The following is a 17,332-nucleotide window of genomic DNA, read 5'->3' as shown; positions in this document are numbered from 1 at the left end:
TGAGTAGCGTCCATGGAGTTACTTTGCGCCCACTCCTAGCAGCACCCGCTCAGGTCTAGCAGGCTGACCGTCCCCGGCAGGGGCGTGGGGCTGGGCACCCCACCCCCACCCCAACACATTTTTTTTTTCTAAAGAGATCACAAGGAAGTCTTGGTTTAAAAAGAAACAGAAACATACACAGGGGGTTGGTGAATGGTGCCGACCGCGGCCATCGCAGTTGGAGGCTATATTTTGGGGGGGGGGGTGAGTAGCGTCCATGGAGTTACTTTGCGCCCACTCCTAGCAGCACCCGCTCAGGTCTAGCAGGCTGACCGTCCCCGGCAGGGGCGTGGGGCTGGGGACGCCACGGGCCCGGACGTCTCCCTCGCCGCGACCCCGGATGGATGCGCGCCCCCCGCCCTCCCGCGCCGGCCCCGGGAGCTCCTGGTTTCGGGAGCATCCTTCCCGCGCCGGTCCCCGCCGCTGCGCGTAGCCGAGGGCAGCGCCCCTCAGGAGGGCACCGAGGAGGAAGGTAAGATCTAGCCCCGGGCGGAGGGGCCCTGTGCATCTCCACGGCGTTATTTGGTGTTTTTGCAACAGATCTGCCAGCGCTTCTCGCTCCCTCGCTCTCTTGCTTGCTCGCTCGCTCCCTCTCTCTCCTGCTGGCTGCCTGTTCTAGGAAGCCAGCGCGCGCGGGGGGGCCTGTGGGGGGGGATGCACAGCACAGGGGAGAGAGATTGCGCATGTTGGTCAGTCGTGTTTTAAAGAGTACAGTGCGGGGAGGCTGAGAGGGGCGCATGCAACAACAACTTTTGGAAGGGTGAGCTTGGCGACCTTCTTTATTAATGACTGCGGCAAAGCGCCCCCGGGCCGGCGAGGGGGTGCGGGCGGGCGGGGGCGCGCTGGGGCTGCAACTTGCCCCGCGGGCTCCGGCCGGGCGGAGGGGCTGCTACCAGAGATAGGTGCCGTTGAGAGGGGGGTGGGGGTCTAGCGGCCGGGGCAGGGGCTCAGGGAACCCGGAGCTATCTGCCCTCCGGTCTCCCCGAGTTTCATTTTGTTGATACGCAGCACGTCCGGGCGCCGAACCGGGCTGAGCCGGTGCACATGACCTCGCGCTGGGCTCACGTGCAGCCGGTCCGGTCCCAGACACCTTCCGGGGGCCACCGCCTCCGCCCTGTCGCCCCCTCTCCGGGCCGGGTGCACGCGGGCGCTGCACGCGGGGGCAGCATGCTCGGCTTCTGGGCTTTGAGGCTCTGCACAAATTAAACACAGTTTTTTTGGAGGGGCGGGGGACACCTTTTCCAGGTGAGTGTGGAGGGTGCGGAGCCCTCGCGCCAGGGGCGCGGGCTGGGATCGGGGACAGCACCCTCTTCGCGGCCGCCCGAGAGTCCGGAGGGGGAGAGGCACTGGGAGAGTGGAAATGTACCGGCGGCGGCCGGAGCGGCGGGTGCGCGCCCGCGGGGCGACGGCAGGGGGCGTGGCCCTTGTTTACCTTCTCACAACTCTGCCGGTTCGCGTCCTGCTCTGGGGACGTATCCGCAGTCCCCTGCCCTCCGCCTCCGCCCCAGGGCCCTGGGTGGTATCGGGAATATTCAGGCTAAGGCTAGTGGCCGACCCTGTCTGGGACGCACACATACCTGATTCCCCAGTGAGTGACATTGCAGCCCCCGCCCCCACTAAGCACTGCTGCAGTCCCTTTGCCGGATCCCTGGCCCCGCCCCGCCCCCGGCAGTGGCATCTTCCCGGCCTCACCTCCTTCCTCTCCCTCCCTTATTCCCACCCACTCGCCTGCGCCTGCGGAGCGGCTCCTGCCCGCCTCCTCTCCGCCTGGGTGCAGACTTGTGGCTCCCCACGGCTTCTTCCCGCCCATCCCTGGGTCCTGAAACATCCTCATTCCTCGGCTAAGGGGTGAGGGGTCAACTTGGCGATTCGTAGCTGTTCTGTCGGATGATGAGGATGTCTGCGAGACAGCCAGGAAGGCTTCACTCTAGCTTCCATAGGCCTGGCCCCCGCAATCCTGTCCCTTACTACACACAGCTACCCACCCCCCGAGCGGCTCGGCAACCCTTTCCGGCAGTTCCTAAACTCCTCCCCACATCCCAGCGAAAAGCCCACCCACCTCCCAGCGCCGCCCCGGGCTCGAACCGCCTCTTGCCCTTCCTTCGCCTAGACTGGAGCCCCCAGCAGCCACCTCCGGCTCCTCCTCCCGGCTCCCGCGGTTGGAATCACGCCGGCGCGTCTCCAGCTTGCGGTCCCGCGGACTGCCTCCAGGGGCAGGCTGGAGGCGCGCAACTCCCTCCTAGTTCCCTTTGCTGCTGCCGCTGGCCCAGGCACCTTTTTTACCAGCTTGGCCTCTGGCCTTGAGCTGGGGTTGGGAGAGGGGGAGGGGCGTTGCGTTTCTTTGCCCTGTTGCGAGAGTACACCGCAGCCGGCGATCCTGGTCTGTGCAGATTTCGAAATCTACCCCCTGCGCCTAGCACGCAAGGCTCATCTTCCACAGAATTGCTAGGCGCAAAGTTTAATCCTGGATCAGTTTGCAGAAGGTTATATGGAGGTGTCTTGTTTGCATCCAGAGCAATTCCAAAGGAGTTAGGAAGGGGCTGAGTGGGACCTGCTGCCCTGCCTTTGCTGGAAAAAGGAGTCCTGAGTTCCGAGCCCAGATAAGTTGTCAAGACATCCCCTTATCAACATTTATGTTTGCGGTACGAGTGGGGCCGGGGAGGTAATGGGCCCTTCTGGCCCTTCCTCCCAGAGTGGCATTAACTCCCTCCCTTAACTGGTAAAATTCCCAGTAGAACATTTGGCAAAAGGGCTGGGCAGGGAGCTGCCAACCAGGCCTGGCCCTGTTTCCTGGGTTCCCAGGGTGCTGGCTTCTCCCCTACACTGATTTCCTCTCTCACCTTAGGGCCCCAAATGAACACACCATCCCTCCTGTCCCATCTTCCTGAGACGGGTTGGGACTTGCAGGGCAATCTAACAAGCAGAGGAGGAAAATAACAACAGAATAACTGTAAGAAGGAAGGAATGAGTAATAAAGCTGACCCAGGCAGGAGGAGGGCTTTCATGTTTAAGAGATGCTATTTGCTTTTTAGGTCACAGGCTGCAAAAACAGGCTTTGATCCGAAGTGGGCGAATAATTTATTGAAAAAGTTTGCATGGTAGGAGAAAAAAGGGATGTTTGTTTGATCTGGAGCCCTCTCAGTTGTCCCAAGTGCTGTTGGCTGTTGTTTTGAGTGGAAAAGCATTTGGTTCTGCAGCAAATGCCTCACAGAGGGAAGTCCTCGCCCCAGGCAGCAGGACTTAAGAGTGAATGTTGGTTTTGAAACTGTTTGGCCAAGGGTCTCCCCAGCACTTTTGAAGATGAAGTGTTTAAGGATAGAATTATTTGGGCTCAGAATGCAGCAAATGTTTCCAGAATGTTTTCCCATCCAAAACGCTTTTCCTTTCCCTAAATTGCCTGGCTAAACAGCCAATAACAGTGATCCAAGAGGCTGTCAAAAATCTCCACTTAGCTTTCATTGACAAGTGAGGTAGGAATGCTGGTCCCAGGCTCCAGGTGCACCACAGAGACTTGAAATGAGGCCTTTGGTACTGACTCCCACATTCATTTAGTTGGGGACAAGATATTCTGGTTATAACTGATGTTCCTATTAGTAAGGAGGTAGTTGTCTTATGCTCATGACCTAGGTAAGAGGCTTCTAGTCCGAATTTTTCATAGCATACTCTTTGGGACTTCACAGTTCTCTTTTTAGGTTCTTTAATGGGGAAGACAGGTCAGAGTTGAGGGACAGGATACTCTTGGCTTGCCCGGTCCTCCGCAAACAACCCTTACCATGTGACTCAAAAGCTTACTATTGCAGGTCTTAGCTCAAAGCTCCTCTGCAGCCTTCCTCAGGAATACCCCCACCCACACCCAGGAAATTGTAGGCCAATACAGCTTAGCCCATTGAGGGCAGGGTACTCCTCTAGAATCAGACAATTTAGGTTTGAATCCAGGCTGTACAGTTACCAGCTGTGATAATGGTTCTGTGTCTCAGTTTCTTCATCTGCAAGTGAAATTAATAATAGTACCTACCTCATGGTGGGTGTGCACAATAAGTGATGTATTGCATGAGAGAGACTTAAGCCCAAAGCCAGGCATGTGGTAAGTATTTGATTATTATTGTTAGCCATTCTTAACTGTTTGTATTAATAATGTTGGGAGGGCCCCAATGCAGCTTTGACCTTTGATCTCTTACCTTTAGGCTAGGCCAAAGAGCCAGCTTCCTTCTCTGAAGAAAGGATCAGAAGGATCCTGCAGATGCCAGCGGGCAGCCAGATGTGGGAGTGAGTGGACTGAGCTTTGCCCTATCTGAGGTGAAGAGTAGGGTGAGAAGGTGCTGAAGGACAAAGTAGACAAAGCTCTCATTCTCCCACCACCTTGTTGGTGTGTCCCCAGAAATGGTCCAGGGGGTGGATGTGGGCAGCATGATCTAGGGGAGTTGGGTGCCCTTTGAGACACTTGGAATTGCAGGTGGGCAGTGCTGGGTGCCGCAGAAGGGTTCAGGCTCTCCTAGGCTTAGAGAAGCAGGTCTATGAAGCCAGTGTGAGGATTCCAGGCAGCAGTCTTCTAGTCTGTGTGTACAAAATCATTTTTGTAACTATAATTGCTGTCCCTGAGAAGGCATTAAAGTTAATGAGAGATAGGAAAGAGTGGGGTGCTGACCCCTGTTTAAAGTGGTTTAAGAGTGTGCTGCTCTTATTTTCTGAATGTCTGGCCTTCCCAACACAAGGAGGCTCTAAGGACAGGTTTTCCAGCCGAAATATCATTAAATTGTATTAGCATCTTATTACACACACGCCTTAGTGGTCTGCCTCAGACAGGGAGAGTTTTTGTTTCTCTTTGAAAGATTGTGTCTGGAATGGTAAATTGCCTGCTTGAAAGCCCTCCCCACCCCCTTTCTTAAGGAGGAGGACGAAATCCTGCTGTGTGTGGTGGTGGGCAGGGCAGATCTGGTGGCCCCTGGAGGGGAGAAGCTGGAGGCCAGGTTGGGGTGTTTTAACTGCCCAGGGAGCGGCTGCAGTAGCAGGCCTGAAAGGCCCACTGTTCCCAGGGTCAGCTGGAAGGGCGTTAATGGAAGCCCAGGGTGTTTATTTGAATTTATTTGCAGAGAGGTCTTTAAAGGGGGCTGGCATTGGGCATTGGTGTTTCAAGTCCAGAACTGAGGCCCCCACCAAGACCAGTGGCTACAGCTGCCAAGAAAACATCTGCCACCAAATTGCTGCCCTTTTACTGAGTTGACATTGATCATTAGCCAGGAGCCCAACCAAATAAAGCCTCCTGGAAAATGTGTGAGGTTAAGACAGGGAAGGCAGGCTGTGAAAATAGGGCAAAATCTTGGGCTGGGGTGTTTGTTCCTGCAAGCCACAAGCAGGCCAGCTGGGCTGTGTGGTCCCAGCACTATGGCAGGAGGGGACAAGAGCACACTCAGCACTCCCTATTATATTCTGGGTGCAGTGCAAGGGGGCTGCTGAGGCTCCAGTGGGAGTTTAGACAGAAAGTTCTCTACTCTTCACTGACCTTACATTGCCAAGGAAAAGGACATTCAGGTAGCCCAACAAGCACAGTTGTGATGGTTGCTCTGAAGACATTGGATGATGAATTTCTTTAGAGAGTTATGGCTCGGCGCCTATAGCTCAACCGGCTAAGGCGCCAGCCACGTACACCTAAGGTGGCGGGTTCGAATCCCCAGCCTGGACCCGCCAAACAACAATGATGGCTGCAACCAAAAAAAATAGCCGGGCATTGTGGCGGGCGCCTGTGGTCCCAGCTACTTGGGAGGTGGAGGCAGGAGACTCGCTTGAGCCCAGGAGTTGGAGGTTGCTGTGAGCTGTGATGCCATGGCACTCTACCCAGGGGGATAGCTGGAGGCTCTGTCTCAAAAAAAAAAAAAAAAAAAAGAGTTATAGGCTCTGTCATGGGCCACATTTAAGCTCAAACCTGAAAGGTAAAAAGTCAGACATACATAGACCACATAAAAGAATATTATAGGCAGTGAGTATCCCCTGTGCACAGGTCTTATAGCATGAGTCTTTGGTTCATTTAAGGGAATGAAGGGCCATTTTGGCTAGAAAGCGGTGAGGAAGGGGCAGTATGAACTTGGCAAGGTAGGCAGGAGCCTGATTGAGTAGGGTCTTGGGGTCAGGAGCTTGAGATTTATCCTTTGGTCAGCAGGAATAGGGACAGAATGTGATCTGACTTATGCTTTTATTTTTTTATTTTTAGAGATGGGGGTCTTGCTGTGTTACCCAGCCTGGACTTGAACTCTTGGGCTCAAGCAGTCCTCCCACCCTAAGCCTCCCAAGTAGACAAGATTGTAGGGACAAACCACCACATCCAGCTAATTTTTTCTATTTTTTGGAGACAGTGTCTCACAAAGTTACTCAGGCTTCTCTTGGGTTACCCGTCACTTGGCCTCAGGTGATCCTCCCAACTCAGCCTCCTAGGTAGCTGTGACTACACACCATTACACTGGGCTTCTGCTTTATGCTTTTTAAAGATTCACTCTGGCTGCTGTGTGGAGTTAGGATTGTGGGGGAGTGGTAGTGCAAGCTGGGAGATGAACAAGGGCTCCAAGCAAGACATAAGACTGGCTTGGACCAGTGAAGTGACAGGAAAGATGGAAAAAAGTGGGTGTGTTTTGGAGGCAGAGCCCACTGGACTTGCCAAGGGTTGGCTGTGGAACAGGAAGCTGGGAGAGGCTGTGGGCTTCTTCTCCACAGGGGGCTCTAGGGTACCCATGCTCCAAAGGAAAACTTTCTACATGTGTCTGCATGCTGGGGTTGGCATGAGAAGGGCAAATGGCAGGAAAAGGAGAGCCTTTCTTTCCTAGAGTCTCCTTATAGATAGGATTTCAGGCATGCTTCTATCCCCCAAATCAAGTGCCTTGTGACACTGAGATATTCTTCTCCCAGAGCAGCTTTTGCTTTGGGAGAGATTGGAGCTTCCAGTAGAGAGGAAAAACCAGAGACCAAGATCAAGTGTCAACACTGCCTGTATTCACAGCTGTGTTCACAGTCCCGGTTTTCTGCTTTGGTGAAGGGGTCCTTCCTGACCCCTTGCTGAGTTGGAGAGGAGGATGATTCAAGGGACAAAGGGCTGTCTCACAGGGGTCCAGGCCTCATTTGGAGCTTTAGCAGCCTCTGTGACAGTAGGGGCTCACTGGAGGCAGGTAGGCCTTTGGAATAGACAATGTCCAAAGGAAAGAAGCTTCACTTACAAAACATTGGCTCCTCTCTGAGAACTAGTTACCCCAATTAAGCCATCACAAAATCCGCTCCCTTAATGGCCTCCAGGGGGGCAGCCCTGACTGAGAAGCACAAGCTGTGGGCACTATTTTGTGGAAGACAGGTTGGAAGGGAACTGCTGTGGGGTGGGATGTAGTCTTGCATGCTGATAGTCACCTGTTGCGCCCTGGTCAATAGGAAACAGCATTGTGAGAAGGGCATGGACAGTCAGAGTGCCTTCTAGGGGATCTAGGGGATCTTCCTTACTGTGAAAGGTCATGGCCCCCTGCTGTCAGAGGTGCTCCCTAGATGAGGACCAGTGGGAGGATGGCTCTCCCACCTGGCCCAGGGCTGTCATAGCATTAATAACTAGTACCTGTATGGATCTCCAACCACCGTGCTGAGGGCTTTTCATCGCTCTTATTTATTCTTACCAGCTGATTCTGGCCCACACATATGTTTAGTTTGGCCCTCTCAAAGTGTTTTAAAAATTCTGACTCAGTTGCCAACATTTTAAATTCAGGAAATTTATGTAAAAAGCCAGATCCAGTCGTCTGGGAGGTATGTCTTTCCCATGGTCCCTGGTCTAGTGCGGGGGTGGAGCTAAGATTTATACCTGTCAGCCCTGAATCCACAGCCCCTATGTTTTTGCTGTGGAAGACCCTGGCTTAGAAGTGCCCTCTTTGTTGGAAATGAAGTGGAATGTACGTTCATGATTTCAGAGGAGAAATGGATGGGTGCGTTTGTAGCCCTTTTCCTTTACTCTTACCCCATCAGTGACAGGGCAGAGCAGGGCTGGGCAACATGTAGGCTAGTCAGGGCTCTCTATCAGAGGCAGCCTTCCTCACATGCTGCTCCTTTTTTTGTTTTATTTATTTATTTATTTCAGAGACAGGATCTTGCTTTGTTGCCCAAGCATGAGGGCAGTGGCATGATCATAGCTCACTTCAACCTCAAACCTCAAACCTCAAAAAGTGATCTTTTTACTTCAGCCTCTGGAGTAGCTGGGACTACAGGCATGTGCTACCACATCCTGTTAATTTTTTGGTATTTTTTGTAGAGACGGGGTCTTGCTGCGTTGCTCAGTCTAGTCTCCAACTCTTGAGCTCAAGCAATCCTCCTGCCCCAGCCTCCCAAAGTGCTTGTCCAAACACTCCAAACACTCAGTCTGTGAAGGGCAGTTAGGGTGGCAGTTGTGGGTTGCTGCACTGCTTGTGTTCTCCTGCATAGGGGAGTCTGAAGGTCAAGAACGTGGTCTCCTGAGTCAAATACAAACACGGTCATCTTGGGCAAGTCAAGTCACTTAAGCTCTGAGCTTGAGTTTCCTCCTCTGCAAAGGGAGGTGGCGTCATATCCACCCACAAGGAAGGACTATTCTAAGGGCTGACTGAGGTCTTTGTGTGCCAGGCCACCCACCTCCTGCCTTGGTGAGTGCTCAGCAGTCTTAGCCAGCCTTGTTCCTGCCTCCTAGGCATCCAAGCAACTGGCACTACCAGGTGTCTGTCCTCTGGTCCTCACCCTCTAGAGGACACTTTATTTACCTACACCTTTGGAGCTGGGCAGCTACCAGCAAGCCTTCGTTCCCTCTTGATCCTGCTGTTGATGAGCACTGGGTGGAGAGAAGCTCCTGCCCAATGCCAAGTCTGAGGCAGGTGGGTCATCCTAGTCAACTCAGAGATCTGGGTAGTCACATGGGCCTTAGAGAACAGAAGCTCCTTAGTTTTTGCAGGGCTGCGGTAAGATAGGGGCACCCCAGGATCAGCAGGAACAGACTGTGGATGGGAGCAAGGGGTGTTAGGAAGCAGATAGGATCCTGAGCAGGGCTAGAGAACCTAGTTGACTTGCAGATGGGCTGGGCCATGGGGCTTTCTCCCTCCTGACAGACTCCCTCTCTGACCTTTGCCGTAGGCAATGAGGCAGTTCAAGATGAACAGGAGCATGGTGGAAAGTGTTCTGAACACTGAGCCCTGGATCTATTGTCACATTAGGACTCAGGTGCAGAGAGGATGTAAGATCCAGAGCAGGTTAACAAGGCACCTTCCCTCCAAGGGGACTAGAGCAGTCTTTGCTACCCATGACTCTTTAGGATTAGAGCAAATAATAGCTGAAAAAACACTTTGGACAGGCAGGAACTAATGAGTGGGTGCCACAAAGGCAGCCCAGCATGAGCTCAGGGATCAGAGCCATTTCAGCCCATCACTAGCAGGACAAGGCATTGAACCTCACCTGTAAATGGAGCTAACAGATCACAGCTTACTAGGCTAGGAACAGGAGATGGTATGGATACAGGAAGCACCCCCTGTGGGCTCTGTGAGGCCCACATGTGAGAGTTGCTGTTATTACCATGAAGTTAAGTATCCCAGATGAGATAAAGTTGGTTTGTGCTCTTATCAGGAGGTCAGGGCAGCCCACCGTAGGACCAGGCACCTGGGCCCAGTGTCTTAGGGACCCAGTTGGAGCTTGCCCCACACCATTTCTGCATCCCACTGACTGCCACACTCAGGATTGTGCCCTCAGTGCTGTCTGTGCTATGTTATCCCTACCTTTGGATAGCATAGTCCTAGAAAAATCAGTCTTGTTTCCTCTCCTCTACCCTTCCCACTCAGGAGGCCTTTGCAGTGGAAGTGGATTTGCTGGTGGGCCTGAGTTTAAGTGGAAGCTGGGCAGGTCATGGTCACTGCGTTTGAGCCTGCTGACCCTCCCCCCATGCCCTCTCCTTCTGTGTCAGCTTTTGCCAGCTTCCTGCTTGTCTGAGGGCTCTCGATTCAGGAGAGGGGAGATGCAGCCATCTCCATGAACTCTGGACCTCTCTGGGCGGGTGGGAGGAGGCTGGGGTAGGGCCTTATCTTTCTGCAAAGGAGTAAGTGTGGGGAGGTCTGTCATGGTGCAGTGTAGGTTATGGGGTGATTTTCTGGGTGCCTGAGGATTTCCTAAGATGTGAATATAATGGGCCTTCATTTTGTTGCAGATGGAAGAGAAGAGACGGAAATACTCCATCAGCAGTGACAACTCTGATACCACTGACAGTAAGGCCTTCCAATTCAGGGCTTCTGCAGGGAAAGTAGTTGAATAATTATGAGGTCCACAGATCCAGGTGGGAGGAGGCTTCCCCATTGTCTTTCCTTGACCAAGGGGCATGTTGATGAAAGCAGAAATCAAGTCAGGTCCCCCTGTCCCTAAGAAGGTTCTTTACCGTGGCCTTCAGGGCTTGTTCTCTTCAGTCTACTCCTTTTCACCCTTGGAACAGAACAGCCCCTCTCTGGGCCTTTGCATATGTTGAGTCGGGACCCTTATAAGAAGTCTCTACACAATAGAGACTTGTTGCTCTATTGCAGTTGACTGGATAAGTATCACTTCCTAACCAGCGCTGAGCTTTTTGATAAGAGGTTTCATGTCTTGATCATTGCTATATCCCCAGCTACCATCTAGCACATAGTAGGTGTGCAGTAAATGTTTACAGAACAAATTAACAAAGAAACCTGATCTCCACAGGATCTTAGAAATAGAATCTCAAAAGTAGACTTGTGTATGGGGTACGTGTGTCTGTTGGATGTCTGGAAGGGGGGGATGCATTTTCAAGGAAAGAGTGAAGTTTTAGGGAGCCTACCCTGAAATTGGGAGAAGAGAAAGTAGGAAGCCAGGCCTGTTGGATTGAGGAGTTCCATCTGCCGTAAGTAGGAGGGATATGCTGGGTTGATCCCACCTAGCAGTGATTGCCCTCGTGGATGCCCAGGCTAAGGAAGAGGCTGCACTGTCAGGGAGGCAGGACATGGAACCCTGCAGCTCTACATTGTACTTGTTCTAGAATAATTCTAGAATATGCTTATTCATATATGTGGTGTATAAGTGGGATTAGGGGGATCTCTGAGGCCCCTTCTAGCGCCCAGAGTTCCACAGCTCCCCTAGAGGTTGAGAATGTGTATACTAGGATAGCTGATCAGTTCCCAGCCCCTTCCCTGCCTCCAGGTCTCATTCACTGTCCTTTGGGTTCTGTTTGCTCAATTTGCTCTATAGTCCAACCTTGTCAGCCCTTCCTACAGCAGGAGATCACAGCATCTGGCCTTCTGTGGTTGCAACATGCTGCCTGTGGCTTGGCTCATTAGAACCCAGAACTGTGTCCTCTGCTTCTAACCTTATTATAGGCAAAGGAGCCCTCTGAGAGGGCCAAGAACCTGCAAGGATATGTGCCCTGGAGCTGCGTCAGGGCTGGCCCAGGCGGGGCTGACTTCCTTCCCACCACCCCACCACCCCCACATGGCTGTACCACTAAAGCCTTGGGGTTTCCTTATGGCCCTTTTTATTGTGCCTTTGACTTATAGGGGTTGAGACCACTGTCCTGAAGTGTCCAGCAAGGGCCTTAGAAGCTAATAATAGTAGCTAATATTTATTGATTAATCATTGTTATGCCAGGACTGTGCTAAGATTTTACAAGCATGATGTCATTTAAGACTCACAATAACCCTTTGAAGACAGTTATTCTTTTACTCTAATTTTATGGAAGAACAAACTAAGGATTAGAGAGACTTAAGTTATTTTCATAGGATGAGAAGCAAGTGAGTGGCAGGGTCAGGGTTCAAGGTGGTGGTCTGTGGGTCTACTTGAGAGCAACGCTCTTCCTACAGCCCTGCCCGGTATCTGTGTAACTACTGGGCATCATCCCAGAGTATCATGGAAGTACCTCATCTGGGGCATGTGGAGAGTGACCCGGGAGTACACAGAGACCCAAAGAGAGAGGCCCAGGGACTTGTCTGGAGTCACATAGCAAGCTAATCCTGAGCCCTAGTAATTGCCTTTGATTTTCCCCACCCCTTCTGCTCGGTGAGTGGAGGGGAAACTGAGGCCCAGAGCAGGGACAGTGTACCAGGTGCTCAGAGAGGTCTTCTCTTCCTGAACATTCAAGCCAGGGCTTCCTTTTAGACTTCCTGTTCTTGGACATGGGTAGGTTGTATTCTTGGCCCTCCAGCACTCCTAACAGACTGTTCTCTCTCTTTAGGTCACGCTACGTCTACATCGGCATCACGATGCTCCAAACTGCCCAGCAGCACCAAGTCAGGCTGGCCCCGGCAGAACGAAAAGAAGCCATCCGAGGTGAGTAGTGACAAGCTCCCCAGAGACCAAGGGGAGGGAGTGAGTGCTATGAGGATGTGAAGGGCAGTGCCAGGGAGGCCAGTGTGGCAGAGTGGGTGGAATGAACAGGATGGAAGGCCAATTCACCTAAGCCTTGTAGATTGTTGTGAAGATGTACCTGTTAATCTGAGTGAGGGGGCAAAGCCTTTCAAAGATTGCAAACAGGGCAAAGATACAACCTGATGTTTTAATGGAAAGTCTCACTAACTGCTATGAGAAAGATAGACCAGTTGCAGTCTTCCAGCAGAGAAAAAGTGGTGGCTTAGAGCTGGATGGTGGCAGTGAAGTCAGAAGCAATGGGATTGGTGATGATATTAAGTTGTAAATAAATTTAAAAATTAATTAATTCTTAAAAAAGAAGCAGTGGTGGCTTGGCGCCCATAGCTTAGTGACTAGGGCGCTGGCCATGTACACTGAAGCTGATGGGTTCGAACCCAGCCTGGGTCTGCTAAACAACAATGAGAACTACAGCAAAAAAAAATAGCCAAGCATTGTGGTGGGCGCCTGTGGTCCCAGCTACTTGGGAAGCTGAGGCAAGAGAATTGCTTAAGCCCAAGAGTTGGAGGTTGCTGTGAGCTGTGATGCCATGGCACTCTACCGAGGGTGACATAATGAGACTTATCTCAAAAGAAATTAAAAAAAAAAAAAAAAGCAGTGGTGTTTGGGATATTTTGGAGGCCAAGGGTAACAAAGATTTGCTGATGTGGGGATGAAGGATGGGGTCTTCCTAGCCATCCAGTTAGTCATGCACTCCTTATTTCTCTTTTTTTGAGACAGAGTCTCACTTTGTTGCCCCAGTAGAGTGCTCTGGCATCATAGCTGACAGCAACCTCAAACTTTTGGGCTCAAGCGATTCTCTTGCCTGTGCCTCCCAAGTTGCTGGGACTACAGGTGCCCACCACAATGCTCAGCTCTTTTTAGAGACAGGGTCTTGCTGTAGCTTGCAAATGTCTTGAGCTCGTGAGCTCAGGTCAGCCTGCCTCAGCCTCCCAGAGTGCTGGGATTATAGGCATGTGCCACCTCGCCCCGGTCCCATACATTCTTTATTCAGCCTTCCCTTTGACCTGAGGTGAGTCTTGCAGCAAGTGAAAGTGTTTGTGGCCTCTGGAACCCTGGGGAAGAGCATTGGGGATGGGTAAACTAATGGACACCCAGGCCTTGCTTCCAGCCTTCCCTGAAAAGTCACATGGTTGGGCCTTATTGCTCCTTCTTAGGTCTTCAGTGCTAATGCTGCTCTGGTGCTAAGCCCAGAGGACTTTGTCACACATGAGGCTATAAGAGCATCAGGAGCTGGAAGTTTCAAACCTGGCTCTTAAGTGGGACTCTGGGGCAGTGCCTGTGGCTTAGTGGGTAGGGCGCCGGCCCTATATACTGAGGGTGGTGGGTTCAAACCTGGCCCCGGCCAAACTGCTACAGAAACAGCGGGGTGTTGTGGTGGGCAGCTGTAGTCCCAGCTACTCAGGAGGCTGAGTCAAGAGTATCGCCTAAGCCCAGGAGTTGGAGGTTGCTGTGAACTGTGTGAGTTCCCATGGCACTCTACCGAGGGTAATAAAGTGAGACTCTATCTCTACAAAATAAATGAAGTGGGATTCTACTTGAAGCCTACAGAGTAGCCAGGCACTGGGACCCCACACTACTCTAGTCATTGAAATTAGCTCACAATTCTCAGTCTTCTTGTAGATAAGGAAAGTGGGGATCCCAAGGTCACATGGCCAAGACCTTAAGTCCTTGAAGCTAATAGGCCTAGAGTTCAGAAACTGAACCCTTGGCATAGGGTTGGGGGGTGGGGTATCTTTGTTCCTAGCTAGTTTCCTCCTGGTCCCTTCCTCACCACGGGGTGGATGCACACCCCCATCCTGCTGCCAAGATCTTTAGCCAACCCCTGGGGGCTTCCATGGAGCCTTGCATTTGAAAAAGCACCACTCTTTCTCCTCCCCCTCTTCCTCCTCCCTTCCCCCCCTTCCTCTCTACTACTTCCCTCCTCCTCCGTCTTCTCCTTTCCCTCCTTCCTCTTTCCTCCTCCCTTTCCCCCTCCTTATCCAGCTACCCTATTCTAAGCCACTGCCCTTGGGAGGTGGGGGCTATATCCTTTGAGGCTAGAAACCTCATCTCTCCCACCTGAGGTCCTTCCGTGGCCCCCTGGGAGTCGGGTGGAGGCAGCTGGGGTAATCTCTAGGAGTGCAGTTAAGGAAGGGGATGTAAATGCAGAGGTGGGGAGGATGTTGTTGTGAGGCTCTCAAGGCTCTCTGGAGTAGCCCTGCTGGTTTGGGGGTTGGGATGTGCCTAAGTGCTGCCTGGGAGGCAGAAGGCAAGTGGAGCCTTGGGGGGCCTTGCCTTTAGGTTGTTTGGGACCTCCCCTCAGTCTGGTGACCCACTGGCATTTCCTAGCTGCTGCGGTTGAATTAGTAAAACAGTAGCCACCTTTATGTGCCTTCCTGGTCCTGGGAATCAGGAATTGTCTTGCCAGTTTGGGACTTAAGGAACCTATGTCTCAGAGAATCCCACCTATTTTCTGCTTTCGGTGGTGGTTCAGAAGTGGAATGGGGAAGTTCTGACTCCAGGGGGAGCTCAGACCAGTCTCCTGGCCCTGCTCTGCTCTCTCCAAGCACCAGTGGGAGGAAACAGGTGTCAGCAGAGACTGAGGCAGTTTGCATGGGGCAAGGCATGGTGGCTCATTCCTGTAATCCTAGCACTTTGGGAGTATTGCTTTATCCCAAGAGTTCAAGACCAGTCTGAACAAGAATGAGACTCTTATCTCTCAAAAAAATTAGAGAAATTAGCCAGGCATGGTGGCCAGTGCTTTTGGACTCAACTATTCAGGAGGCTGAGGCAGGAGGATCTCTGAAATCCAGAAATTTGAGGTTGCAGTGAGGTATGATGAGGCCACTGCATTCCAGCCTAGGCGACAAAAGAATCTATCTCAAAAACAAAACAAAATAAAAATTTGTATGAGGCAGAAAATTCCCCTGGCTTTTGGTTTTTCCAGCTCAGAGTCTTTGTACACTTCTCCACCTGCAAGTAGTCAAGCCATGGTTAAGAGCAGGCGTCCTCAAACTACGGCCCGCAGGCCACATGTGGACCGCCTAGGACATTTATCTGGCCCGCCGGGTATTTTTGCTGCCGCTGTTTGTACTGCTTAGCAGCCTATTCGTCCCGGGGCCCACAGTCCGGCCCTCCAGCAGTCTAAAGGACAGTGAACTGACCCCCTATTTAAAAAGTTTGAGGACCCTTGGTTAAGAGTATTGATGCCTGGCCTCCCTGGGACTAGCTACCCGTGGTCCTGGGTCCAAGCCCAGGAGACTCTGCAGCTCTGAGATTTGCCTAAGAAATAACCTCCCCTCAAGTCCTGGGCTCCAGGAGACCTAACGCAGCCCTCCCTACCTTGAAGCCTTAAACTGTTGCCAAGGACAAGCTTTTCCTCCTGTAGCAGGCTGGAGAGCAGCCTGCGTGGTTTCCCTGGTCCCCTAAGTGAGAAGGTTGAGCTGTGGCTGACATAAATTGTGAGTTATCATGGGGCCAGAGGAAACTGTCAATGAAAGCTTCCAAATTATTTGGCTCATGAGAGGGTGGAAATGAAAGCAAGGACTTGGCAGCAGAGAATGTTTGCACTAAATCTCCTCGCTGGACTGCTCTCTTCTCTTTCTGTGAATGGGTTGGAAATGGTGGGGAGTCTTTATAGTCTGCTGGGCTTGAAGGCCAAGGGCCTTGAACACCCTGGGGAAAGGGGCTCTGGGAGTCCCATCTGTCCAGTAATCTGGAGTATAAAGCTGTGGAGTGGCTATCAGGTTGGTCATGTGGTCTACTCTTGATCTGGCACAAGTCCCCAGTGGGAGCACTTATAGTGCGTGATGTGGCAACCCCCTTCCTGGTGGCTACAGAGCCGTGGAACTGTGGTTCACTTGTCTCCTCACCTCTAAATATGGGTAGTGATGGGGTGGGGATTTGAGGTCCAGGTGTGCTTAGCATAGCACAGGCAGTGGGCCTGATGAACCCAAGAGCTGTGCAAGGCTGGGGTTAGGTGTAAGGTGAGATCGGCAGAGGTGCCCTGTGATGACCAGTCAGGGGCTGACCCTCCCAGTGTGCCCCAGCAGTGCAGATCAAAGGACACTGATGAGATGTCGCAGGGCCGAAGAAAGTGCTTGACCTGTGTCAGGACCCTGGACAGGGCTAAGGCCGCCAGGCCCAGTTTCCCATCTGGCCCTGTCCCAGTGGGTGGCCCCTCAGCCAGCGTGAAAGAAGGGCAGGCAGTGTGTGCTTCAGTACTGAGGGCTGGAGGGACAGGCTCTGGGGCTCCTGAGAGATCAGGTGTGCAAAGTCTCAAATCTGCCCTGGGATTCCCTTAGACAGTGGAAGGAAAAGGTGGAGCTGACCCTGGGGACTCACTCAGGCTGCTGCCTGCCTCTGCCTGTGGGATGCCAACTAAACAGAGATCTGTCCCTTGGCTGTTAAGATCTGTCCCTAATGGAAGGGAAAGGATTGACCTGGCATGGGGAGCTGATACCACTGTGTAAACCCTGCTTAGGCCTTGGGTTTCTGGCATAGCCATTGCTAGGGCTTAACCCTTTATAGGACACATCTCACCCCATCTTCAGATATTCTGACTTAAGTAGTCTGTAGTACTGCTCCAGGTACATGCATTTGGATATGTGTGTGTGTGTATAAATTTATGGAGTACAAGTATAATTTTGTTACATGGTTACATTGCATAGTGGTGAAGTCTGGGCTTTTAGTGTACCCACCACTGGAATAGCATACATTGTACCTATTAAGTAATTTCTGATCATCCACCCCCCTCTTACCCCACTAACCTGTACTTTAAAAGATCTCCGGTTTGGAGCCAGGGTTAAGAACTACTGCTGTAGACTTTTCCTTTTGCTTAAGATAAGACTTTCTGGCTTGGTTGCTCCCTGAAAACTCTTTGGAGTTTTTTGAGCAGGGAGATTGGATGTTGTGGCTAGGG

The 17,332-nt window shown here is 52.1% G+C and overlaps 1 protein-coding gene across 8 annotated transcripts in view; it reads left to right on the top strand.

Moving 5' to 3' along the window:
* Positions 1-151: 151 nt before the first annotated feature.
* The window catches only part of JADE2 (jade family PHD finger 2), a 54,354-nt gene continuing 37,173 nt past the window's right edge, over positions 152-17,332 (top strand). The window contains exons 1-4 of one of the 8 annotated variants that reach the window (XM_023516233.1): positions 152-511; positions 4,224-4,335; positions 10,214-10,271; positions 12,239-12,333. In XM_023516233.1, coding sequence (XP_023372001.1) covers positions 10,214-10,271; positions 12,239-12,333 — 153 coding nt within the window. In that variant the 5' untranslated portion in view covers positions 152-511; positions 4,224-4,335. The other 7 variants (XM_023516236.1, XM_003782183.3, XM_023516223.1 and 4 more) reach the window with 7 other exon arrangements.

This window comes from Otolemur garnettii, unplaced genomic scaffold (assembly GCF_000181295.1).
Source record: "Otolemur garnettii isolate 467f Iridium unplaced genomic scaffold, OtoGar3 scaffold00003, whole genome shotgun sequence".
In the NCBI taxonomy this organism is placed as follows: Eukaryota; Metazoa; Chordata; class Mammalia; order Primates; family Galagidae; genus Otolemur; species Otolemur garnettii.
Note: the sequence above shows the minus strand (reverse complement) of the source record. Positions and strands in the feature narration are given on the sequence as shown.